Source organism: Odocoileus virginianus, chromosome 3, assembly GCF_023699985.2.
Source record: "Odocoileus virginianus isolate 20LAN1187 ecotype Illinois chromosome 3, Ovbor_1.2, whole genome shotgun sequence".
Taxonomy (NCBI): Eukaryota; Metazoa; Chordata; class Mammalia; order Artiodactyla; family Cervidae; genus Odocoileus; species Odocoileus virginianus.
The window spans coordinates 55483263-55503540 of NC_069676.1; the positions used below are offsets into that span (position 1 = coordinate 55483263).

The following is a 20278-nucleotide window of genomic DNA, read 5'->3' on the forward strand; positions in this document are numbered from 1 at the left end:
TTTCTTGATGAGACTAGACTGAGGCAGTAAATTTTGTATAAAACTTTTAAAATCATAGATACAAAATCACCTGTTTTCTAGAAAAATATTAAAGATAACTTAACATGCCAAAATTAACAGGTTGGTAGTTTTGCTTTATGTAAATGCCCTCAAATTTAAATATGATTTCTATGTAGCAGTAAGGCCTACATCTTTGGGTTATATATTACTTACATCATAGGTGCCAAGAAACAATTCTCACTACCTAGAATTATTATACCTTAAAAAGTGCTAATCTAGTTGTAATGTTTTGAGGCTTCACAGCTTAAATACATTATATTATGGAATTCACAGCTCAGGATTGTAGAGAAAGCCTTCAGAAGTTTTTGTTGTTGTAACCATCCAATTAAAGGACCATTTCAGTAATTGTTGGAAGGTGGGTTATTCTGTAGTATCTATGTCTCAGTTGCCATGAACTATGCCCAGAAACAATCCACTTCAACTTCAGAATATTTGGTTTGACACACTTGTTCGATGAATGTTCAGTTAAACACTTGAATACGAGATCTTGCCAGAAAGTCAAATTTCTGCCACTGATCTTGGAAAGTTTCTGAAGATGTTCTACTCCTTCTGTTAACTCTATACACTTCTGTGCTTGGATCGCCAATGCAATGATAGACAATGTCAACACAGATGGCTTTGCTTTAGAAAATATGATCCTGCAGTAGCATGTCTTAATTTGGGCTTCTAGTCTTTCAAAATTAAGGCTACTCTCTTTTCATGTGGCACATTCTCTTGAAGGCGTGAATGACAGAGTTGTAGAAACGAAAAGTCAATAGTAGATTTGACTTTCCAACACACCTTCTCCAATACAATCTTCTCCATTCTCATCAGGTCTGAAACCGTGAACCTCTACACACTTACTCAGATTAAGTCAGTTGCCAATGCAACATTGCTTTCCTCTTCTGTTGATTTTATAGCCAAATAGAAGCAGCTTAGTCCAACACACCCAATGTGCTTGGGCTGTACCCCCAGGAATCTGTCTGGTAAATTCACAGCTAGAGAAAATGTCTCTGTGTCAAAGCCAAAGAACTGAGTTAGACTAAGAAGATCTTTTACTTCAAAGTCCCTCAGTCTTGCAGTCATTCTAAGGCGATTATCATGTGCAGATTCAGTGAGTCTCAAGCCGCAGACCTTTGGCTGACATCTCAGCTGCTATTCCAACAGGGCATTCAGCTGGTGTAGCAGTTTCTGAGAGTCAGTTGTTGTCAGTACCTCTATCATCTTGATTGTGACTGCAGTTCCTCAGCGGTAACAGCCCTCCCTGGGCCTGCTCTCACCTCACCCCACGATATTAGATTCGAGAGGCCTATGAAGCAGCGAGAGGACTCACGGGAAAGAGGGGAAAGGCCCAGGGAGGGGGAGCCATCTTGGGTGGAGTTCTCTGTAGCGCAATCAAGACGACAGTAAATTTATTTTTAATTGAAGGATAATTGCTTAGAGTATTGTGTTGGTTTCTGCTAAACATCAACATGAATCAATCATAGGTATACCTATGTCCCCTCCCTCCTGAACATCCCATCCACTTCCCTTCCTAACCCACCCCTCTAGATTGTTACAGAGCCCCTGTTTGAGTTCCCTGAGTCATACAGCAAATTCCCGCTGGTTGTTTATTTTACATATAGTAATGTATGTTTCCAAATTACTCTCTCCATACATTCTACCCTCTCATTCCTCCTACCATCCCCCTCCCGCCCATGTCCATAGGTCTGTTCTCTATGTCTATGTCTCCATTGCCGCCCTGCAAATAGGTTCATCAGTACTGGCTTTCTAGAGTCTATATATATGTGTTAGTATAAGATGTTTATTTTTCTCTTTCTGACTTACTTCACTCTGTATAATAAGCTGTAGGTTCATCCACCTCATTAGGACTGACTCAAATGCATTCCTTTTTATGGATGAGTAATATTTCATTTATATATGTACCACAGCTTCTTTATCCATTCATCTGTCAATGGACATCTAGGTTGTTTCCATGTCCTCAGCTCAGTTCAGTCTCTCAGTCATGTCCGACTCTTTGCAACCCCGTGGACTGCAGCACACCAGGCCTCCCTGTTCATCACCATCTCCCGGAGTTTACCCAAACTCATGTCCATTGAGTCAGTGATGCCATCCAACCATCTCATCCTCTGTCATCCCTTTCTCTTCCTGCCTTCAATCTTTCCCAGCATCAGGATCTTTTCCAATGAGGCAGTTCTTCCCATCAGGTGCCCAAAGTATTGTAGTTTCAGCTTTAGCATCAGTCCTTCCAATGAACACCCAGGACTGATCTCCTCTGGGATGAACTGGTTGGATCTCCTTGCAGTCCAAGGGACTCTCAAGAGTCTTCTCCAACACCACAGTTCAAAACCATCAATTCTTCAGCACTCACCCTTCTTTATAGTCCAACTCTCACACCCACACATAACTACTGGAAAAACGATAGCCTTGACTAGATGGACCTTTGTTGGCAAAGTAATGTCTCTGCTTTTTAATATGCTGTCTAGGTTGGTCATAACTTTTCTTCTGAGGAGTAAGCGTCTTTTAATTTCATGGCTGCAGTCACCATCTGCAGTGAGTTTGGAGCCCCCCAAAATAAAGTCAGCCACTGTTTCTACTGTTTCCCCATCTATGTGCCAAGAAGTGATGAGACCAGATGTCATGATCTTAGTTTTCTGAATGTTGAGCTTTAAGCCAATTTTTTCACTCTCCTCTTCACTTTCTATCATAAGGGTGGTGTCATCTGCTTATCTGAGGTTCTTGATATTTCTCCCAGCAATTTTGATTCCAGCTTGTGCTTCCTCCAACCCAGCATTTCTCATGATGTACTCTGCATATAAGTTAAATAAGCAGGGTGACAATATACATGTCCTAGCTATTGTAAATAATGCTGAGTGAATGTTGGGGTACATGTGGCTTTTTCAATTTTGTTTTCCTCAGGGTATACACTTAGGAGTAGGATTGCTGGTTTTATTCCTGGTTTTTTTTTTTTTTTTAAAGGTAGAGAGAGAGAAATATTTTATTCTTTCTATCATGAACAATGTCAACCAAGTTTCACATTTTGGGTAGAAATCTTTTTAAGTAGGAATTTTTTAAGAACCTATTTTATTTAAAAAAAAAAAGGAAAAACAGGTGTATTTTGGCAGAGAAGTAAAATATAAAATATGCAAAATTTGTTTTAAAATTGGCATACAAAAATTTTAAAACAGTACAATTATATAAAAATACAGCACAGCCAACGGCCTGTAAAATTTCCTTTGGCATTTCATTTGGTAGAATTAAACAGAAAAATCATTCTAAAAAAAAAAATTAGCTATCAACACAGTCCATAAGTTAGGTTGTATATGTTGAAAGAACTTTTCCTTGAGTTTCCAAAATCCTTTTCTTCCATGATAACCCACATAAAGCATGGCTAGTGAGGTATATAGGGCAAAACACTGTTAGGCAGATGTACAGTAAGGAAAAAGTGCATACACAAAGAATCTTCCCATTTTCATAGAAATATCAGGTTAAATCTGAGTTGTTCTTCTTGATGTATCATTTTCCTTTGGCAGAATTAAAATAAACCCATACAAATGTCTTTGTTCAAGTCCCAGCAGCAGCGATATGTCTCCTTTGGTGGCATTATCTGATGCCACAATACCATACAGTCCCCAGAGGAGCTAAGGTTTTGTTGTGTCTGCAACTGCAAACAGCAAACATAAGATCATACATCAAGCACCATGTCGTACTGTTGTCCCTTCTTCCACCTGCCACATTTATTGATGAGAACCACGTACAGTGTCAAAAGCATGACCCAATAGCATGCATAGAGCAACGTTCCAACAATTAAAACTGTCTGTTTGGTTTCTGAGAATGGCTTTTTAGATTCCTTATAAATGGTGAAAATCACACCACCCAGGAGTATTGTAAACCAAACGGATACGGGAATGAGTCCGATGAAATTAACAACAATGGTTTTCCTTCCAGATGTGCCCCACCCAGCTTTGTTTATTGTTGCAATTGCAAACATCTTGGCGGGAAGTAAACTTGACATGTATAGCACTGAGTAGAGGGACATGAAGACCATGACAATGTTTCCTCTAAGGCAGCTGGCGAAAGATGACTTTATGAGACCCACTAACTGGACAGTTAACAAGAAAAGGAGGATGTTCCAAATTTTACCCCTGTAGAAGAGCTGGATTACCGTGGCAATGAGAAAGAAAGGGAAGAACCCAGTGATGACGGCTTCATAAGTCATCCACAAGTGATATTTATGAAACCACATCGCGTTGTACAGCCACTCTTGGAAGTAGGACTTGCTCCAGCGGGTCTGCTGGTTTAACCATCTGAGATATTCTATAGGTGTTTCAGTAAGGCACTTGGATCGAGCTGTGTATTTTGTTGCATAGCCCAGACTCAGCACTCGGTTCGTTAGATGCCTGTCATCTCCAAAACTACATTGGCTGCCCATAAATTCTTGATTGTACCAGACTTCTACAAATTCATGCAGTAAAGAGTTTCTGTACATTCCCAGAGGTCCACTAATGCACTGAACACATCCAAAATAAGACTGACAGGCCCTTTCTATGTTAAAAGCCATCCAGTATCTCACACTGCTGAGGAAGGAGATCCAGGAATCATACTTGTTTAAAATCTGAACATCTCCCCCGACACCTCCAACCATGGGATCTTCTTCTAAAACTTTTACCATCTCCACAGATGATGCTGGGTCAAGCATGGTGTCTGAATCACAAACCTGTACATAATCCACACTTCACCCCAGTGCTCTGAAGGCCGTGTACATGACTTCTCTTTTTCCACCCCATTTTTGCATGATGCAAATACTCTTGTTGGACAAGACCAACTGGGTAACGTGCTGTGAGCTTTCTTTGTGTGACTCATCCGTCTCACCAGGACCCTTCACGTGGTAGTTGTTCTTCCAGATATAAGTGGCTGACTTGTCCCTGCCCATGACTTCACTGAAGATGTCCATCATGTAAAGGTCATCTTCCGAGTTTCCATCTATGACCATGACAACTTTAATTCCAGGGTAGGTTAGCCTTTTCACAGATTGCAAACATTTCCACAAATAGTCTGGATCTTCTTGATATGCAGCAATGCAAAGAGCAACAGTTTTGTTCAACTTAATGGGGGTTTCTAGAGATTTTTTCATTTTTCGGTGCTCCAAAAAGGCAAACAGGCTTTGGATGATGAGGTGTGATGCTTAAAAGGCACCATACAGTCCAAAAGAGAAATAGTAATTATCTGTTTGGATAAATTGGTAGCCAACGATATAAGCAGCTGTGATTCCAAGGAGGAGAGAGACTCCAAAAAGTGTGGTTCCAATTATTCTCAGGATACATAGAAATCTCTCACAATGCATCTTGTTCAGCTCTTGGTCATAAAGTTGTCCTCAGGCTGTCTGTGTGGTCCTGAAGGGTCAGTGGCGGGCAGTTTCCAAAATTGAGGTAATAGGAGATCAGATGAATTTGAGACGACCGGCCAAGAAAAATAAAAAATTTAAAAACAACATTTAAAAAGGATGGGGGAATCTCAAATGTTTAGGTCTCCCCCGCTTAAAATAAAATCACTAGTATTTTTTAATATTTCTTTTGCACTTCAATCTTCTAACTCTAAAAATGTTATCTGTGCTTTGAAAATAAATTAACTTTATTTTATTTTATGCTCTAGTTCCTTTCCCCTAATATCGGAAATTCTCTGCTCTCTTTTTGTATTAAAGAAAAAAAAAAAAAAGCCTGGTGAAAACTCAGCAGAACCCAGGAAGCGTAGAATCAGGAGAATGTCTTTGGCTGGGGCTGGTTCAAGTCCCTGGTTCAATGGGCTGCTGGAAGCCAGGACTGGGTAATTCTTTCCAGACGTCTTGACTTCTCCTTCCTCGCGGTTGTTGCCTTTCTGCCTCCTCCAACTTCAATTCCTGGTTTTTAAAGGAATCTCCATACTGACTTCCAGTCGTGGCTATATCAATTTACATTCCCACCAATAGTGCAAGAGGGTTGCCTTTTCTCTACACCCTTTTCAGAATTTATTGCTCTTGGATTTTTTGATGATGGCCATTCTGACTGGTGTGAGGTGGTATCTCATTGTAGTTTTGATTTGCGTTTCTCTAATAATGAGTGATGTTGAGAATCTTTTCATGTGTTGACTAGATCTTTTGCCCACTTTTGATTGGGTTGTTTGTTTTTCTGGTATTGGTTTTTATGAGTTGCTTGTATTTTTTTAAAGTTGATCCTTTGTCAGTTGTTACATTTGCTATTATTTTCTTCATTTGGAGGGTTGTCTTTTCACCTTGTTTATAATTTCCTTTGCTGTGTGAAAGCTTTTATGTTTAATTAGGTCCTACTTGTTTATTTTTGTTTTTATTTCCATTACTCTAGGAGATGGGTCATAGAGGATCTTGCTGTGATGTATGTCATCGAGTTTCTGCCTATGTTTTCCTCTAAGAGTTTTACACTTTCTGGTCTTACATTTAGGTCTGTAATTCATTTTGAGTTTCTTTGTTGTATTGTGTTAGGAATTGTTCTAATTTCATTCTTTTACATGTAACTGTCCAATTTTCCCACCAGTACCTTCTGAAGAGACCGCCTTTTTCCCATTGCATATTCTTGCCTCGTTTGTCAAAACTAAGGTACCCTTAGGTGTGTGGGTTTATCTCTGGGTTTTCTATCTTGTTCCATTTGTCTATATTTCTGTTTTTGTGCCAGTTCCATACTTGATAACTGTAGATTTCAAAGATCTCCATCTGTGTTTGTATGTATATTTGGATGGACAGGAGAATGGAACCAACTATTGGTTCTTGGGAGGGCTGTTCGGGAATAAATGTTTGAGTGGGAGATGGTTAACTTTTAAAATGTATACATTTTCCCCACTTTCCCCCTCATTTTCCCCTTTAGAGTGAGTGTATGCTACTTTAATCATTTTCAAAAAGGAATTTTGAATAAAATATCTTCAAGTATCATATCCTTCAGAAAAATATCTTGGTAATATCCTTGAGCTAATCCATGGCAGAATTCACCACTTCTGCTATGGGCCCACACTGTACACAGTTCTATTGTAGTATGTATTATTTTGAATCAGGGATTATTGTTTTATTGCTGACACCTTCATTAATCTACACTTTCCTCAAGTGTGGACCATGCCTTATTTATCTTTGAATACCATTTGCCTACAACATGACTAGCAAATAGACAGTGATGAATAAATGTAATAAATGTTCAATGAATGCTCATTAGATGTGTAAATGGGCAATTAGAGCTAATGGCAGAGTGATTCAGGAACTCCACTAGGATGAGAAACAGGGCTCAAATGAAGAGACCAGGTATAAACAAGGAAAGTTAAGAGTCTAGTGGCTTTGATTCTTCTAGCAGTTAGAGCTATGGTCTAGGATAGAGGCAACATTCCAAAAGAGGTACTTGATCATGCCTTTGGCATATGGGATGGAATGAAAGGGAGTTAACAAAAAATTAAGCATAAAGTCATCACGTGGAAATAGTTAATTTCCCCAAATTATGAAGGCCCTAGCTCTGAATTCACAGTATAAAAATTTCTAAGCCAGTCATATATAATTTGGGCTTCCCTGGTGGCTCGGCACTTAAGAATCCACCTGCCAATGCATGAGACACGGGTTTGATCCCTGGGTTGGGAAGATCCCTGGAGAAGGAAATGGCCACCCATTCCATTATTCTTGTCTGCGAAATCCCACAGACAGGGGAACCTGGTGGGCTATAGACCATGGAGTCACAAAAAGTCGGACATGACTTGGCAACTAAACAACAACAGCAACATATTTATTAAAGTATGAAACCCAAACTTTTAAACTTTCCAATATAAGAAACGCCAGGATAACTTTACTAGTAAATTCTATCAGGGAATAAATAAATAGTGGATCTATAGAAGACTTATTAAAAATGCAGAAAACAGGGCTTCCTGGTGGTCCTGTGGCTAAGACTCCATGCTCCCTATGCAGGGGGTCCAGGTTTAATCACTGGTCTGGGAACAAAATCTCACATGTCACAACTAAGAGTTTGCATGCTACAGCTAAAATCTCCTGCACCTCAGTGAAGATTGAAGATCCTGCATAATGCAATTAAGACTCAGTGCAGCCAAATAGATAAATAAATATATATTTTTAAAATGTAGAAGAGGGAACAGTTCTCCACTAATTGTTTTAAGAGCTTTATTGAGATATAATTCACATACTATACACTTCAACCTTATAAAGTATGTAGTTCAGTATATTTTTAGTGTATTCATGGAGTTGTCATAATCAGTTTTACCATTTTTTCATTGCCCCTGCAAAAAAACCTATACCCAGTAGTAGTCATTCCTCATTTCTCCCTAATCCATCCCCCTCCAGCCCTCAGTCAGTCAGTCAGTTCAGTCGCTCAGTCGCTTCTGACTCTTTGCGACCCCATGAATTGCAGCATGCCAGGCCTCCCTGTCCATCACCAACTCCTGGAGTTTACTCAAACTCATGTCCATGAAGTTGGTGATGCCATCCAGCCATCTCATCCTCTGTCGTCCCCTTCTCTTCCTGCCCCCAATCCCTCCTTGCATCAGGGTCTTTTCCAGTGAGTCAACTCTTTACATGAGGTGGCCAAAGTATTGGAGTTTCAGCTTCAGCATCAGTCCTTCCAATGAACACCCAGGACTGATCTCCTTCAGGATGGACTCGTTGGATCTCCTTGCAGTCCAAGGAACTCTTCAAGAGTCAGGCAATCATTAATCTGCTCTTGTTCTCTATAGATTTGCCTATAAGGAACATTTTATATAAATGTCATCATACAATATGTGGCCTTTTGTACTTGGCTTCTTTCACTTAGCATAATGTGTTCAAGGTTTAATCATGTTATAGTACGTATTACACTTCATTAAGTTTTATTACCAAATAATATTCTTCTGTATGGATATACTGAATTTTATTTATTCATTCATCAGTTGATAGAAATATGAGTTATTTCCACTATTTGCCTACTATGGATAATGCTGCTGTGGATATTCTCATACAAGTGCTTAAATGGATGTATGCTTTTATTTCTCTTAAGTATACACACAGGTGGGAATAGAATTTCTGGGTCATGTGCTAACTCTGAGTTTAATCTTTTGAGGAACTGCCAGATAACTTCCAAAACAGCTGCACTATTTTACATTCTCATTAGCAGAATATGAGGTTTCAAGTTTCTCCATGTCATAACCAACCCTTGTTGTTATGTCTCTTTTTATTCTAGCCATTCTAGTAGGTGTGAAGTAGTATCTAATTTTGATTTTGAATTTCCTTAATAACTAATAATAATGAGCATCTTTTGCTGTGCTTGTTCACCCTCTTATTTTACGAGGCCAACATTGCCATGCTACCAAAATCAGAAAAAGAAACTACAGGATGAGAAAATTACAGATCACTATCCTGCATAGGCAATGAACACAACATCCCTCCCCAAGAAAGTACTATGAGATCAAGTAAGTAACCCTTATAAGTAGAATGCAATTGAAAATCAATAAATGCAATTTATCATATGACTAAAGAAGAAAAATAATGCAATCATATTAATTGATACAAAAATAACAAAATTCCACATTTATTCATTATTTATTTATTTTTGGCCACTTAGCATGCAGGATCTTAGTTCCCTGACCAGGAATTGAACTCGTACCCCATGCAGTGAAAGCACAGAGTCCTAACCACTGGACTGACAGGAAAGTCCCTCCATACTTACTACATGTATATACCTCAGCAAACCAGGAATAGAAGGGAAATTCCTCAACTGATAAAAGGTGTCTATAAAATATCCACAGCTAACTTCTTGTTTAATACCGAAAGATGAATGGTTTCCCTCTTAGATCAGAAACAAAGCGCAGATATCCTCTGTAATTACATCTTTTTTGATATTGCAGTGGAGGTCCTTACCAGTGTAGTACAGCAAGAAAAAGAATTAAAAGGAATACTGATGGGAAAAGAAATATACAACTGTTTCTATTCATAGAAGCATAGAAGACATGACTGTCTATGTAGAAAATCCTAAATAACTACAAAAGTGCTATTAGAACTGATAAGTGCATTTAACAAGGTTGCAGAATGCAAAACTAAGATACAAAAATCAATTGCATGTTTATGTGCTTTCAAAGAACAATTAGAAATTGAGTTAAATATATATCATTTATAATAGCACCAGAAAAAATAAAATGTATACATCTAACAAAATATATGCATATTATGCATGCTGGTAACTATACAGTTTTGTCAAAAGAAATTTTAAAATGACCAAAATAAATTAAGAGACTTACTATGTTCTTGTATATCTTATATGTTCTTACTGAATTTTTATTGCTAAGATGTCAATTCTTACCAAAGTGATTTTGTATAGAAATTGACAAGGTGACTTTAAAATTTATATGTGAGGGAAAAGAACTGAATAACCAAAAGAATTTTTGGGAAAAAAATGAGCAAAATCTATGGAGTCACTGCTCAGTAGTTAATGGAATATTTTATTGGAGAAAGGATAGGCATATCAGTTGAACAGAATAGAGTTGAGAAATACACACACACTTATATGGTCAACTGATTTTCAACTAAGATGCAAAGATCATCCAGTTTAGAAATGATAGTCTTTTCAATGTTTGATGCTAAAACAATTGAACATAAATAGAGAAAAAAATAGGAAGAGAAATAATAAATTTTCACCTATACCTGTACAATATGAAAATTAGTTCAAAATGTGTCCTACACCTACATGTAAAAAAAACTCCAAAATTTCTAGAAAAAAATATAGAGCAAATACTTTTGTCCTTTGGTTAGAGAAAGATTCCTTAGATATAGCACTAAAAACCTGATCCATACACACACAAAGACAGTATTAAGAAAAAAACAAAATGTGCTTTCTGGTGGGAATGTAAAATGAGAAAGCAGGTTCTTATAAAATAATATACATACTTAACCATATGACCCAACAATCCCACTCCTAGGTATACTCAAGTGAAGTAAACACTTCTGTTCACACAAAAAATATACATGGATATTTATAGCAGCTTTATTGGTAAAAGCCCCAAACTGGAAAGAATCCAGTGTTTATCAACTGGTGAAGGGTTAAACCAACCATGGTACATTGATGTAAAGGAAGATTGCTAGTAGGAATGACCTGCTGATATGTGCAACACTATACTGTATAATTCTAGCTTCATTTATATAATGTTTTCAAAATGGCAAAACTATAAAAATAAGAAACAGAACTCTGATTGCCAAGCATTGATCAGGGAGAGAAGGGCTGCTTATTACAAGTTGATATAAGGGAATTTTCAGGGTGATGGAAATTTTCTGTTATGAGTATGGTTGTAGTTAGAAATTTTTTTCTTTGGTACAATTCACAGAGCATCATATTAAAAAGACCAATTTAAACTGTGCAAATAAAACCTTAATATTTTAGTATGTAAATTATATCCAAATAAAGGAAAAGAAAAAATTATTAGCCTAGTTTATGGTGGTGGTGAACAGTTGGACATGACTGAGCAACTCAGCACTGCACCGCATGGTGGTGGTAGTCAGGGTGGTTAGGATATATAGTGGGGTGCTAGCTTACATTTGTATTCCAGCTATGCAACTTAACTTATTTTCCCCCTTTCTGGACTCAAGTTTCTCCATTTTTTTCCAATGAAAAAATTGAATTGATAATAACTAGAATAAAATGTCTTCTAGTCTTGGCATTCTACAATGTCTGAAGAGTCGATTTCTCTGTGTGTGTTAGTCACTTAGTCGTGTCCTACTCTTTGTGACCTCCATAGGCCGAGCCTGCCAAACTCCTCTGTCCATGGGATTTCCCAGGAGAGAATACTGGAGTGGGCTGCCATTTCCTTCTCCAGGGGATCTTCCCAACCCAGGGATCGAACCTGAGTCTCCTGCTTTCCAGGCAGATTCCTTACCATCTGAGCCACAAGGGAAGCCCTTGATTTCTCTAGTTGCTTTGTATTCCTTCAGTCTTTGAGACCAGTCATTTTGGTTGAGGTTTGGGCTGGGCTCATGTTCCGAGTCATTACCGTACATTACAGGTAGGTATGTGTTGTGGATGTCTAGTGCTGCGGTTAATCTGGCCACCACCCTTTATCCTGCATATGCTTACTTTACCAAGCTGTTTATGCCTGAGCTGTGAACAGCTACCATCAATAGTTACCCAGAGCCTTGGGATAAACAAAACAAAGCAAAACATCTGTGTGCATCCTGCTTGGCATCCTGTTTTCTGTCTCTTTTGATATAGTTGTTCAATATAGTTTAGTAAGACTAATTCCTATTCCTAAGGCCCTCTTGTTTGTGAGAACTCATGCATTCCTCACAATTACCCTACCTGAAATCTAGGTCAGGATGAGTATAATTATCATCATTTTGTAAATTATTTTAAAAAGCAATAATGACAATGTAACACAGGCTAAGGTGTAGGCCTTTTAATTCACTAATCTCATGTCACGCTACTGATAAAGGGAGAGCTTAGATGTGAACTCAGTTCTGTCTGATGAAAAACCAGTGAAAAGAATGTGTTTTACTTATTTCTAGTCTGAAATATGGGAACCTGTTTACTTTTCATAAACTTATGTATTGATTCCTGCATTTGCTCTCTGACCTTACTCATGAGGTAGGAATTCACATACGATATAGTTTTCGGAGTTATCACTAAAAAATAAAGCCATGGGAATAGCTGAGTTTCTTCAAGGATTGTGGATAGAATTAGAAGTGTACTTACACAGACACTTGAGAAATATTATCATGTAAGGACCCCACAAAGAAGGCTCTGTAGGAGAAATTTAGAAAAAGCTCTCAGAAAGAAAGAAGAAAAGAGGATATTTAGATGCTACAGAAACTAAGGAAAGAGAGGCTTAATGGAAGGGGACACTGTTCTGTTCTGTTGGATGTGGCTCCAAGATTAAGGGAGATAAGTATTTTGATATTTTATAAATCCAGCAGCAAGGAAGCCTTTGATCACTTGCAGGAGTGCCAGTGGAGTGGTGGTGATAATCCTCAGTACGTGCTCTGAGAGCATCCAGGAAATAGATTCCATGAGAACAAGCATCTCTAAGCTGGTTTCCTTCTCTGTGAAACACAGTGTCAGCAGCCCCACTCCATTTCAGAAGTAGGTGAAATGTAAAGAACATTAATATAAAGCAGAATGTGATGGAGTCATAATCTTGGCATAGAAGAGAGAGAAAAGCCATATTCTGCTCTTGCTAATTCTACTGCTTTCATCTTAAATGTCCTGTTGAACTCATCATTGCTTATTATACAACTGTTTAAAATTATAAGTTTCATGCATTTGGGAAGGCTAAAATCAGAAATGAGATTATCCTCAAAGGTCGTACGCAGCTCATCAGCTGCTTAGAGCCTCATTCTGTTGTTCCCCCAGGTGTCAAGCAGAGTCTTGACAGGGTCTGTCACATGTCTTTGCTGAGGGTTGTAGGTGCCTGCTTACATATACAGGCAGAGCAAGCTACAGTTATTTAGTTGCCACAGAGATGCAGATTATTGTGAGCAATAATGTTAACCCCATTTTCTTGTGGCCAAATCTTGGAATTGTGCCAGCTACAGACTCAGTGCTACTCTGAAAATGGAGGCGCTTATGTCATAGCTACAGCCTGGTCCTCATGCAGTTAGCTTTTTCGCTCTGGTGGCAGCTGTCGTGTTGGTGAAACGACTCAGGAATGTGCATCAGATACTGAATCTGTGACTCTAATCATTAACTGCTTGAGCCTATTCTTTTGTGACTTAGGGAGGCCTGGGAGAGTTCAGTTTTTCTATAAACAAGAGGCAGAGGACATGGAGAAACCTTGGAACTTGGGGATTGGGGAGGCTGCAGCGTTCTGCCCTAGTCAGGCTCTGAGGTCAGACAGAACTAGGTTTGCATGCTGCTGTACCAGTGATATCTTGCACAAGTTACTTAAGCTCTCTAAACCTCAGCTTTCCTATCTGTAAAATGGAGATTATAATATTGATACTTAACTCTCAGACTTCTTAAGAGACTCAAGTGTGTTTACACTTGGAAGCACAGCCTCTGGCACAAAAATATGTTAAAGAAATGATAGATTTTATTCCATTGTTTTCTTTTTGACAACTTTGACTTATGGGATATTTCTTAATTGTTTAGGCCTAAAATATTTTCGTTTAGTTTCTGAATGTCGGCTCTAATTTTTGCTCTTGGGTTTGAGTAGCAGCAGGCTTTAATCTACTTTCTCACAACAGTCCTTCATCATTAAATATTTTCTCCTTTGTGTTAAACATCCTGATTTATTCAAATTTTCCTCAAAAGCTATGTGTTTTAAAGCCCCTCTCCATCTTTGTTGCTGTTTTTCTCAGTTTACTCCAAAGTGTTCCTATTCATTCAGAGTGGAGATAGTGGCATTGTACCTGAGACTTGAAAGATGATTAATAGTAAAAGGCATACTTTAGATGTGTGGTTGGGAGTAGGGGGAGCAGGTGGGAAAGGGGCATTGCTGGTTGAGGAACCAGCAAGCAAAGTACCAGGTAGAAAGTTCTGGGGTATGTTCAGAGATGGTGAAGAATTAAGGTGCAGTGAAGTTCTGGAATGAGAAGTATTTGAAATTAAGCTTGAGGATATAGGTTAGGGGGTCAGGTCAGGGAGAGGCTAAATGCCATTATAAGGAATTAATTCAATTAATTAATTCAATTAATTTCAATTGATGACAGAGATCCTTCAGTGTTTCTGCGGTAAGTGTGGTCACATAGTCATTTCAGCTCATTACTTTGAAAGTGGTATGAGATTCAGCACAAGTGATACTGAGAGTTTATAGTGATAGACACGTATATTTAAAAACAGATCTTGAATAAACAACCTTGCTTCAACCTCGAGGAACCAGAAAAAAAGAACAAATTAAGACTAAAATTAGCAAAAAAGAAAAAATAAAGCAAGGGCTTCCTGGTGGCTCAGTGGTTAAGAATCCGCTTGACAATACAGGAGACGTGGATTCAATCCCTGGTCCAGAAAGACCTCACATGCCACAGAGCAACTAAGCCTGTGCACCCCAACTGCTGAGCCTAGGCTCTGGAGCCTGTGTGCCACAATTGTTGGAGCTGGAGTGCTCTAGAGCTCACACTCCACAGCAAGAGGAAGCCAAGGCAAACAGAAGCCCTCACACCACAATTAGAGAGTAGCCCCCACTCGTCATAACCAGAGAAAAGCCTGCATACCAATGAAGGCCCAGCACAGCCAAAAGTGAATAAATAAAAATTTAAAATATGAAAAAAAGAAAAAAAAAGTAGAAATTCAGTATAAAAATCAGCAAACTAAGAATTCTTTTATTTTTTAAAGAAACAAAAGTAGACAAACCTTTACCTAGATTAAGAGAAAAAGAGAGAACACTCAAGTAAGTAAAGTCAAGAATTAAAGAAGAGACATTATAATGGATGGCTCAAAAGTAAAAAGGATCATAAGAGACTGTAAGCCAACAGGCTGGATAACCTGGAAGAAGTGGATAAATTCCTAGAAACATTCAGTGTATCAAATTCAATCAAGAAGAAATAGAAAGCCCAAACAGACCAATAACAGCACAATTTTATCAGTAGTCTAAAACATTCCAACAACAACAAAAATAACCCAGGACGAAATGGCTTCATGGGTGAATTCTACCAAACATTCAAAGAGGATTAATATCAATCCTTCTTAAGTTCCTTTTAAGAAATTTAAGAAGAGGGACTACTTCCAAACTAATTGTATAAGACCATCATCACCCTTATACCAAAACTAGACAATGACATTTAAAGGAAAAAATATCCTTAATGAACACAGGCAGAGAATAAAATGGCAATTGCCAGGGTCTGTTGGTAAGGGGAAATGGAGAGACATTGGCCCAAGTATACAAAGTTCATCTATGCAAGATAAGTTCTGGAGCTCTGATACACAACACTGTGCCCATAGTTAATAACACTATATTGTGCTATTGACATTTGATGACAGGACTGGTCTAAAATGTTCTCACCACACACAAAGACAGTGGTAATTATGACACATGAGGGAGATGTTATTTAGGTTGATTGTGTTGATTACTTCACAATGTGTCTGGTTATCAAATCATTAAGTTTGTACACCTTATATATACATGACCTTAAATTGCCCATTATACCTCCATAGAGACCATTTTTGCACAAAAAGAAATAACTTCAAAGTTTCAAGGAGAGATTGATGAGGAACTTAACATTACACACACACACACACACACACACACACACACCCCTCTCATGTCTGTGTGTATTTACATGTTTAGTCGCTAAGTCATGTCTGACTCTTTTGCAACCCCATGGACTGTAGCCCACCAGGCTTCTTTGTCCATGGGAATTTTCAGGTAAGAATACTGGAGTGGGTTGCCATTTCCTTCTCCAGGAGGTCTTCCTAATCCAGGGATTGAACCTGTGTCTCCTGCACTGCAGGTGGATTCTTTACTGCTGAGCCACTGGGGCTTCTTCCCATGTATGTATATGTGTACATGTGTACATATATATGTCCATATATGTGTATATATACTATCCTACAAAGAATGTGAAATCCGTGTGCTATGCTGCTGAATAGAGTTTTTAATTTTTACTTCTACTTTCCAAGTGTACTCATGTGGCAAAACAATTAAACACAAACAGATATACAAATAAAAAAAAATTAAAACTCTTCCCCCCAAAGCAAACAAAAGCCTAACAGCTTTCAATCTAGAGATCTCTGAGCCAGTTTTTAAAATAATCAACTTTCTATTCAAAAGGAAAATCTGATGCTTTTTCATATTACAGTCAAATTTGTTATTAAAGAAATATTTAAAATGTTATGAAAAATGTACTATATTAAACCTGTGTAAAATAAGTCATGTTTTAGTTGATGGCTAATAATAACTATTAGCTTTCCAGTTAGCTCAGACTGTAAAGTGTCTGCCTACAATGCGGGAGACCCGGGTTCTATCCCTGGGTTGGGAAGATCCTCTGGCGAAGGGAATGGCTACCCACTCCAGTACTCTTACCTTGAAAATCCCATGGATGGAGGAGCCTGGTAAGCTACAGTCCACGGGGTCACAAAGAGTCGGACACGACTGAGTGACTTCACTCACTTAATGACTAACAAGTAAAAGATAATGATAAAAATTAAGATTCTGAATAAATCTGCAGGGAATTTGACAAGGAGATCAATAAAAAATTTTCTCCACACATAAAAACAGATTAATAAAGCACTTTTTAATTTAAAAAACTTTATTGGAGGGTAGTTGATTTACAATGTGCTAGTTTCTACTCTATAGCAAAGTGAATCAGTTATACACATATGCACCCTTTTTTGGATTCTTCTCACATATAGGCCATCACAGAGTATTCAGTAGAGTTCCCTACAAAGTAGGTTCTCATTAGTTACCTATTTTATACATGTTAGTATATAGGCCATCACAGAGGATTGAGTAGATTCTCATCAGTTATCCATTTTATACATATTAGTATATAGACCATCAGAGTATTGAGTAGAGTTCCCTATACAGTAGTTTCTCATTAATTATCCATTTTATACACAGTAGTGTATGTATTGTTATGCCCGATGTCCGAATCCCCAAGAGGGAAGAGAGAAGGCTTCCAAGACAATGCAACTCGCAAAAAAAGGGGAAGTTTATTACTGACTCGAGTCAGGGCCTTCTGCCGCAACCAACGCAGTGGTGTAGGGTCAGAAAGCCCTGAGCAGAGGCGGTTACCCAAATTTATAAGGTATGCATAAGCGGTTAGTAGCTGGCTTAAGCGGATTGGTTACATGTTTGCAAAGCAATTTTATTGGTACAAACTTTCGCAGGCTTTTGTTCAAACTTAGGCGTCCGCGGGCTTTTCAGCTCTCCCTTTGTTTCTTACTGGGCGCATATTGATTGGCTGGCTCCAGGTTACCTGGTGGGGGCGGGGAATCCCACCATTTCAGGGGAAACCGAAACCCAGGTCCGGGCCGCCTGCCAGCCCTGGCAGCCCCACATGTATATCTGTCAATTCCAATCTCCTAATGCTTCCCACCCCACCTTCCTACCTTGGTAACCATATATTTGTTTTCTGTGACTCTATTTCTCTTTTGCACATAATTTTATTTGTACCATTTTCCTAGATTCCACATATAAGCAGTATTATACAGTGTTTGTTTTTCTCTTTCTGACTTAATTCACTCCATATGACAGTTTCTAGATCCATCCACATCTCTGCAAATGGCACCTTTTCATTCTGTTTTGTGATTAATATTCAGTTGTATATACGCATCACGTCTTCTTTATCCATTCGTCTATTGATGGACATTTCGGTTGCTTCCATGTCTTGGTTATTGTGAATAGTGATGTAGTGAACATTAGGGTGCACGTATCCTTTCAAATTGTGGTTTTCTCTGGATATATGCCGAGGAGAGAGATTGCTGGATCATACGGTAGCTCTATTTTAGTTTTTTAAGGAACCTCCATACTGTTCTCCATAGTGGCTGCACCAGTTTACATTCCCACCAACAATGTGAGTGGTTTTCCTTTCTTCCACTCCCTTTCCAGCATTCATTGTTTGTAGATTTTTTAATGATGGCCCTTCTGACTCACGTGAGGTGATACCTCTTTGTAGTTTTGATTTGTATTTCTCCAATAATTAGTGATGTTGAGTATCCTTTCATATGTTTTTTAAAGCATTTGTAGGTCTTTTTGAAGAAATGTTTGTTTAGATTTTTCACTCATTTTTATTGACTTTTTAAAATATTGAGCTGTACAAGCTGTTTGCATATTTTGGAGGTTAATCCTTTGTCGGTTGCTTTGTTTGCAAATATTTTCTCTCACTCTGTGTTGTCTTTTTGTTGATGGCTTCCTTTGCTGTGCAAAAGCTTTTCAGTTTAATTAGGTCCCATTTGTTTATTCTTGATTTTATTTTCATTACTCTAGGAGGTAGAGCAAAAAAGAACTTGCTGCTTTTTATGTTAGAGTGTTCTCCCTATGTTTTCCTCTAAGAGTTTTACAGTATCTGGCCTTAACATTTAGGTCTTTAATCCATTTTGAGTTTATTTTTTGTATGGTGTTAGAGTGTATTCTGATTTCATTCTTTTACATAAAGCTGTCCAGTTTCCCAGCATCACTTATTGAAGAGACTTTTTCCCATTGTGTATTCTTGCCTCCTTTGTCATAGATTAAGTGACCATAGGTGTGTGGGTTTATTTCTGGACTTTCTGTCCTGCTTCACTGATCTGTATTTCTGTTTTTATGTTAGTACCATACTCTTTTGGATTACTGTAGGGAAAGTTTATTTTGAACGATGACAATGTGAAAATAGTACAATATATTCTTCCTGTGAAATGTAGCATGTTATTTACTTTCTGTAGAAATAACTGTAATGACCATTTCTTTGCATTAGGGGGTGTGGTTTTTAGAATGATGTAGCCATCTTTTCCTTACTTTCAGTTCAGTTCAGTTCAGTCGCTTGCTCGTGTCCGACTTTTTGCCACCCCACGGACTGCAGCACTCCAGGCCTCCTTGTCCATCACCAACTCCCGGAGTTTACTCAAACTCATGTCCATTGGGTCGGTGATGCCATCCAACCACCTCATCCTCTGTTGTCCCCTTCCTCCCACCTTCAATCTTTGCCAGCATCAGGGTCTTTTCAAATGAGTCAGCTCTTTGCATCAGGTGGCCAAAATATTGGAGCTTCAGCTTCAACATCAGTCCTTCCAGTGAATATTCAGGACTGATTTCCTTTAGGATGGACTGGTTGGATTTCCTTGCAGTCCAAGGGACTCTCAAGATCTTCTCCAGCACCACAGTTCAAAAGCATCAGTTCTTTGGCGCTCAGCTTTCTTACTTAATCCTTCATATTTTCTCTTTCCCTTAAAAACCTTCTTTGTTTTCTCCTCTGTCCTTGTCAACATAGTCATCACAATATGCATCCTGAAATTCTTCTTTCTTTAAATATGAGGTCTATTTCCCCTGCTCCCTTTCCCAATCCTGAGCTTGATTCATCTGCCCTCATTCTCCTTTTTCTTTTCCTCCTCCTCCTCTTCCTCATGTTCTTTGGGTGGACCAGCTCTGTCCTCCACATTATCTTTGTTTTCATTCTCATCCTCTTCCCCTTTAGACCTGATGCTTTTTTTTCTTTTCTACCAACTCCCTGTAAGAATGTTTTACTGCAGCACTTAAAAAATACTAACTTTTAGGATTGCAATCGCATAGCTAAGTAAGTCATGATTTTTCTATTTTTTAATGTCTCACGGATCATCATGCCTCTTTCTTTTAAATGCACGCCGCAAGGCCTTAAGTCATT

At 38.4% G+C, this 20278-nt stretch overlaps 1 protein-coding gene and 1 pseudogene across 1 annotated transcript; both read right to left on the minus strand.

Annotated features, from left to right (window-relative positions):
• Positions 1-385: 385 nt before the first annotated feature.
• Positions 386-1289, minus strand: LOC110135900 (cyclin-G1). Its single transcript, XM_020891248.2, is given in 2 exon segments — positions 386-750; positions 753-1289. Coding segments are annotated over 2 exon segments (876 nt in total). The 5' UTR covers positions 1264-1289.
• Positions 1290-3724: 2435 nt separating this feature from the next.
• On the minus strand, positions 3725-5921 carry LOC139032420 (hyaluronan synthase 2 pseudogene; annotated as a pseudogene).
• Positions 5922-20278: the final 14357 nt, after the last annotated feature.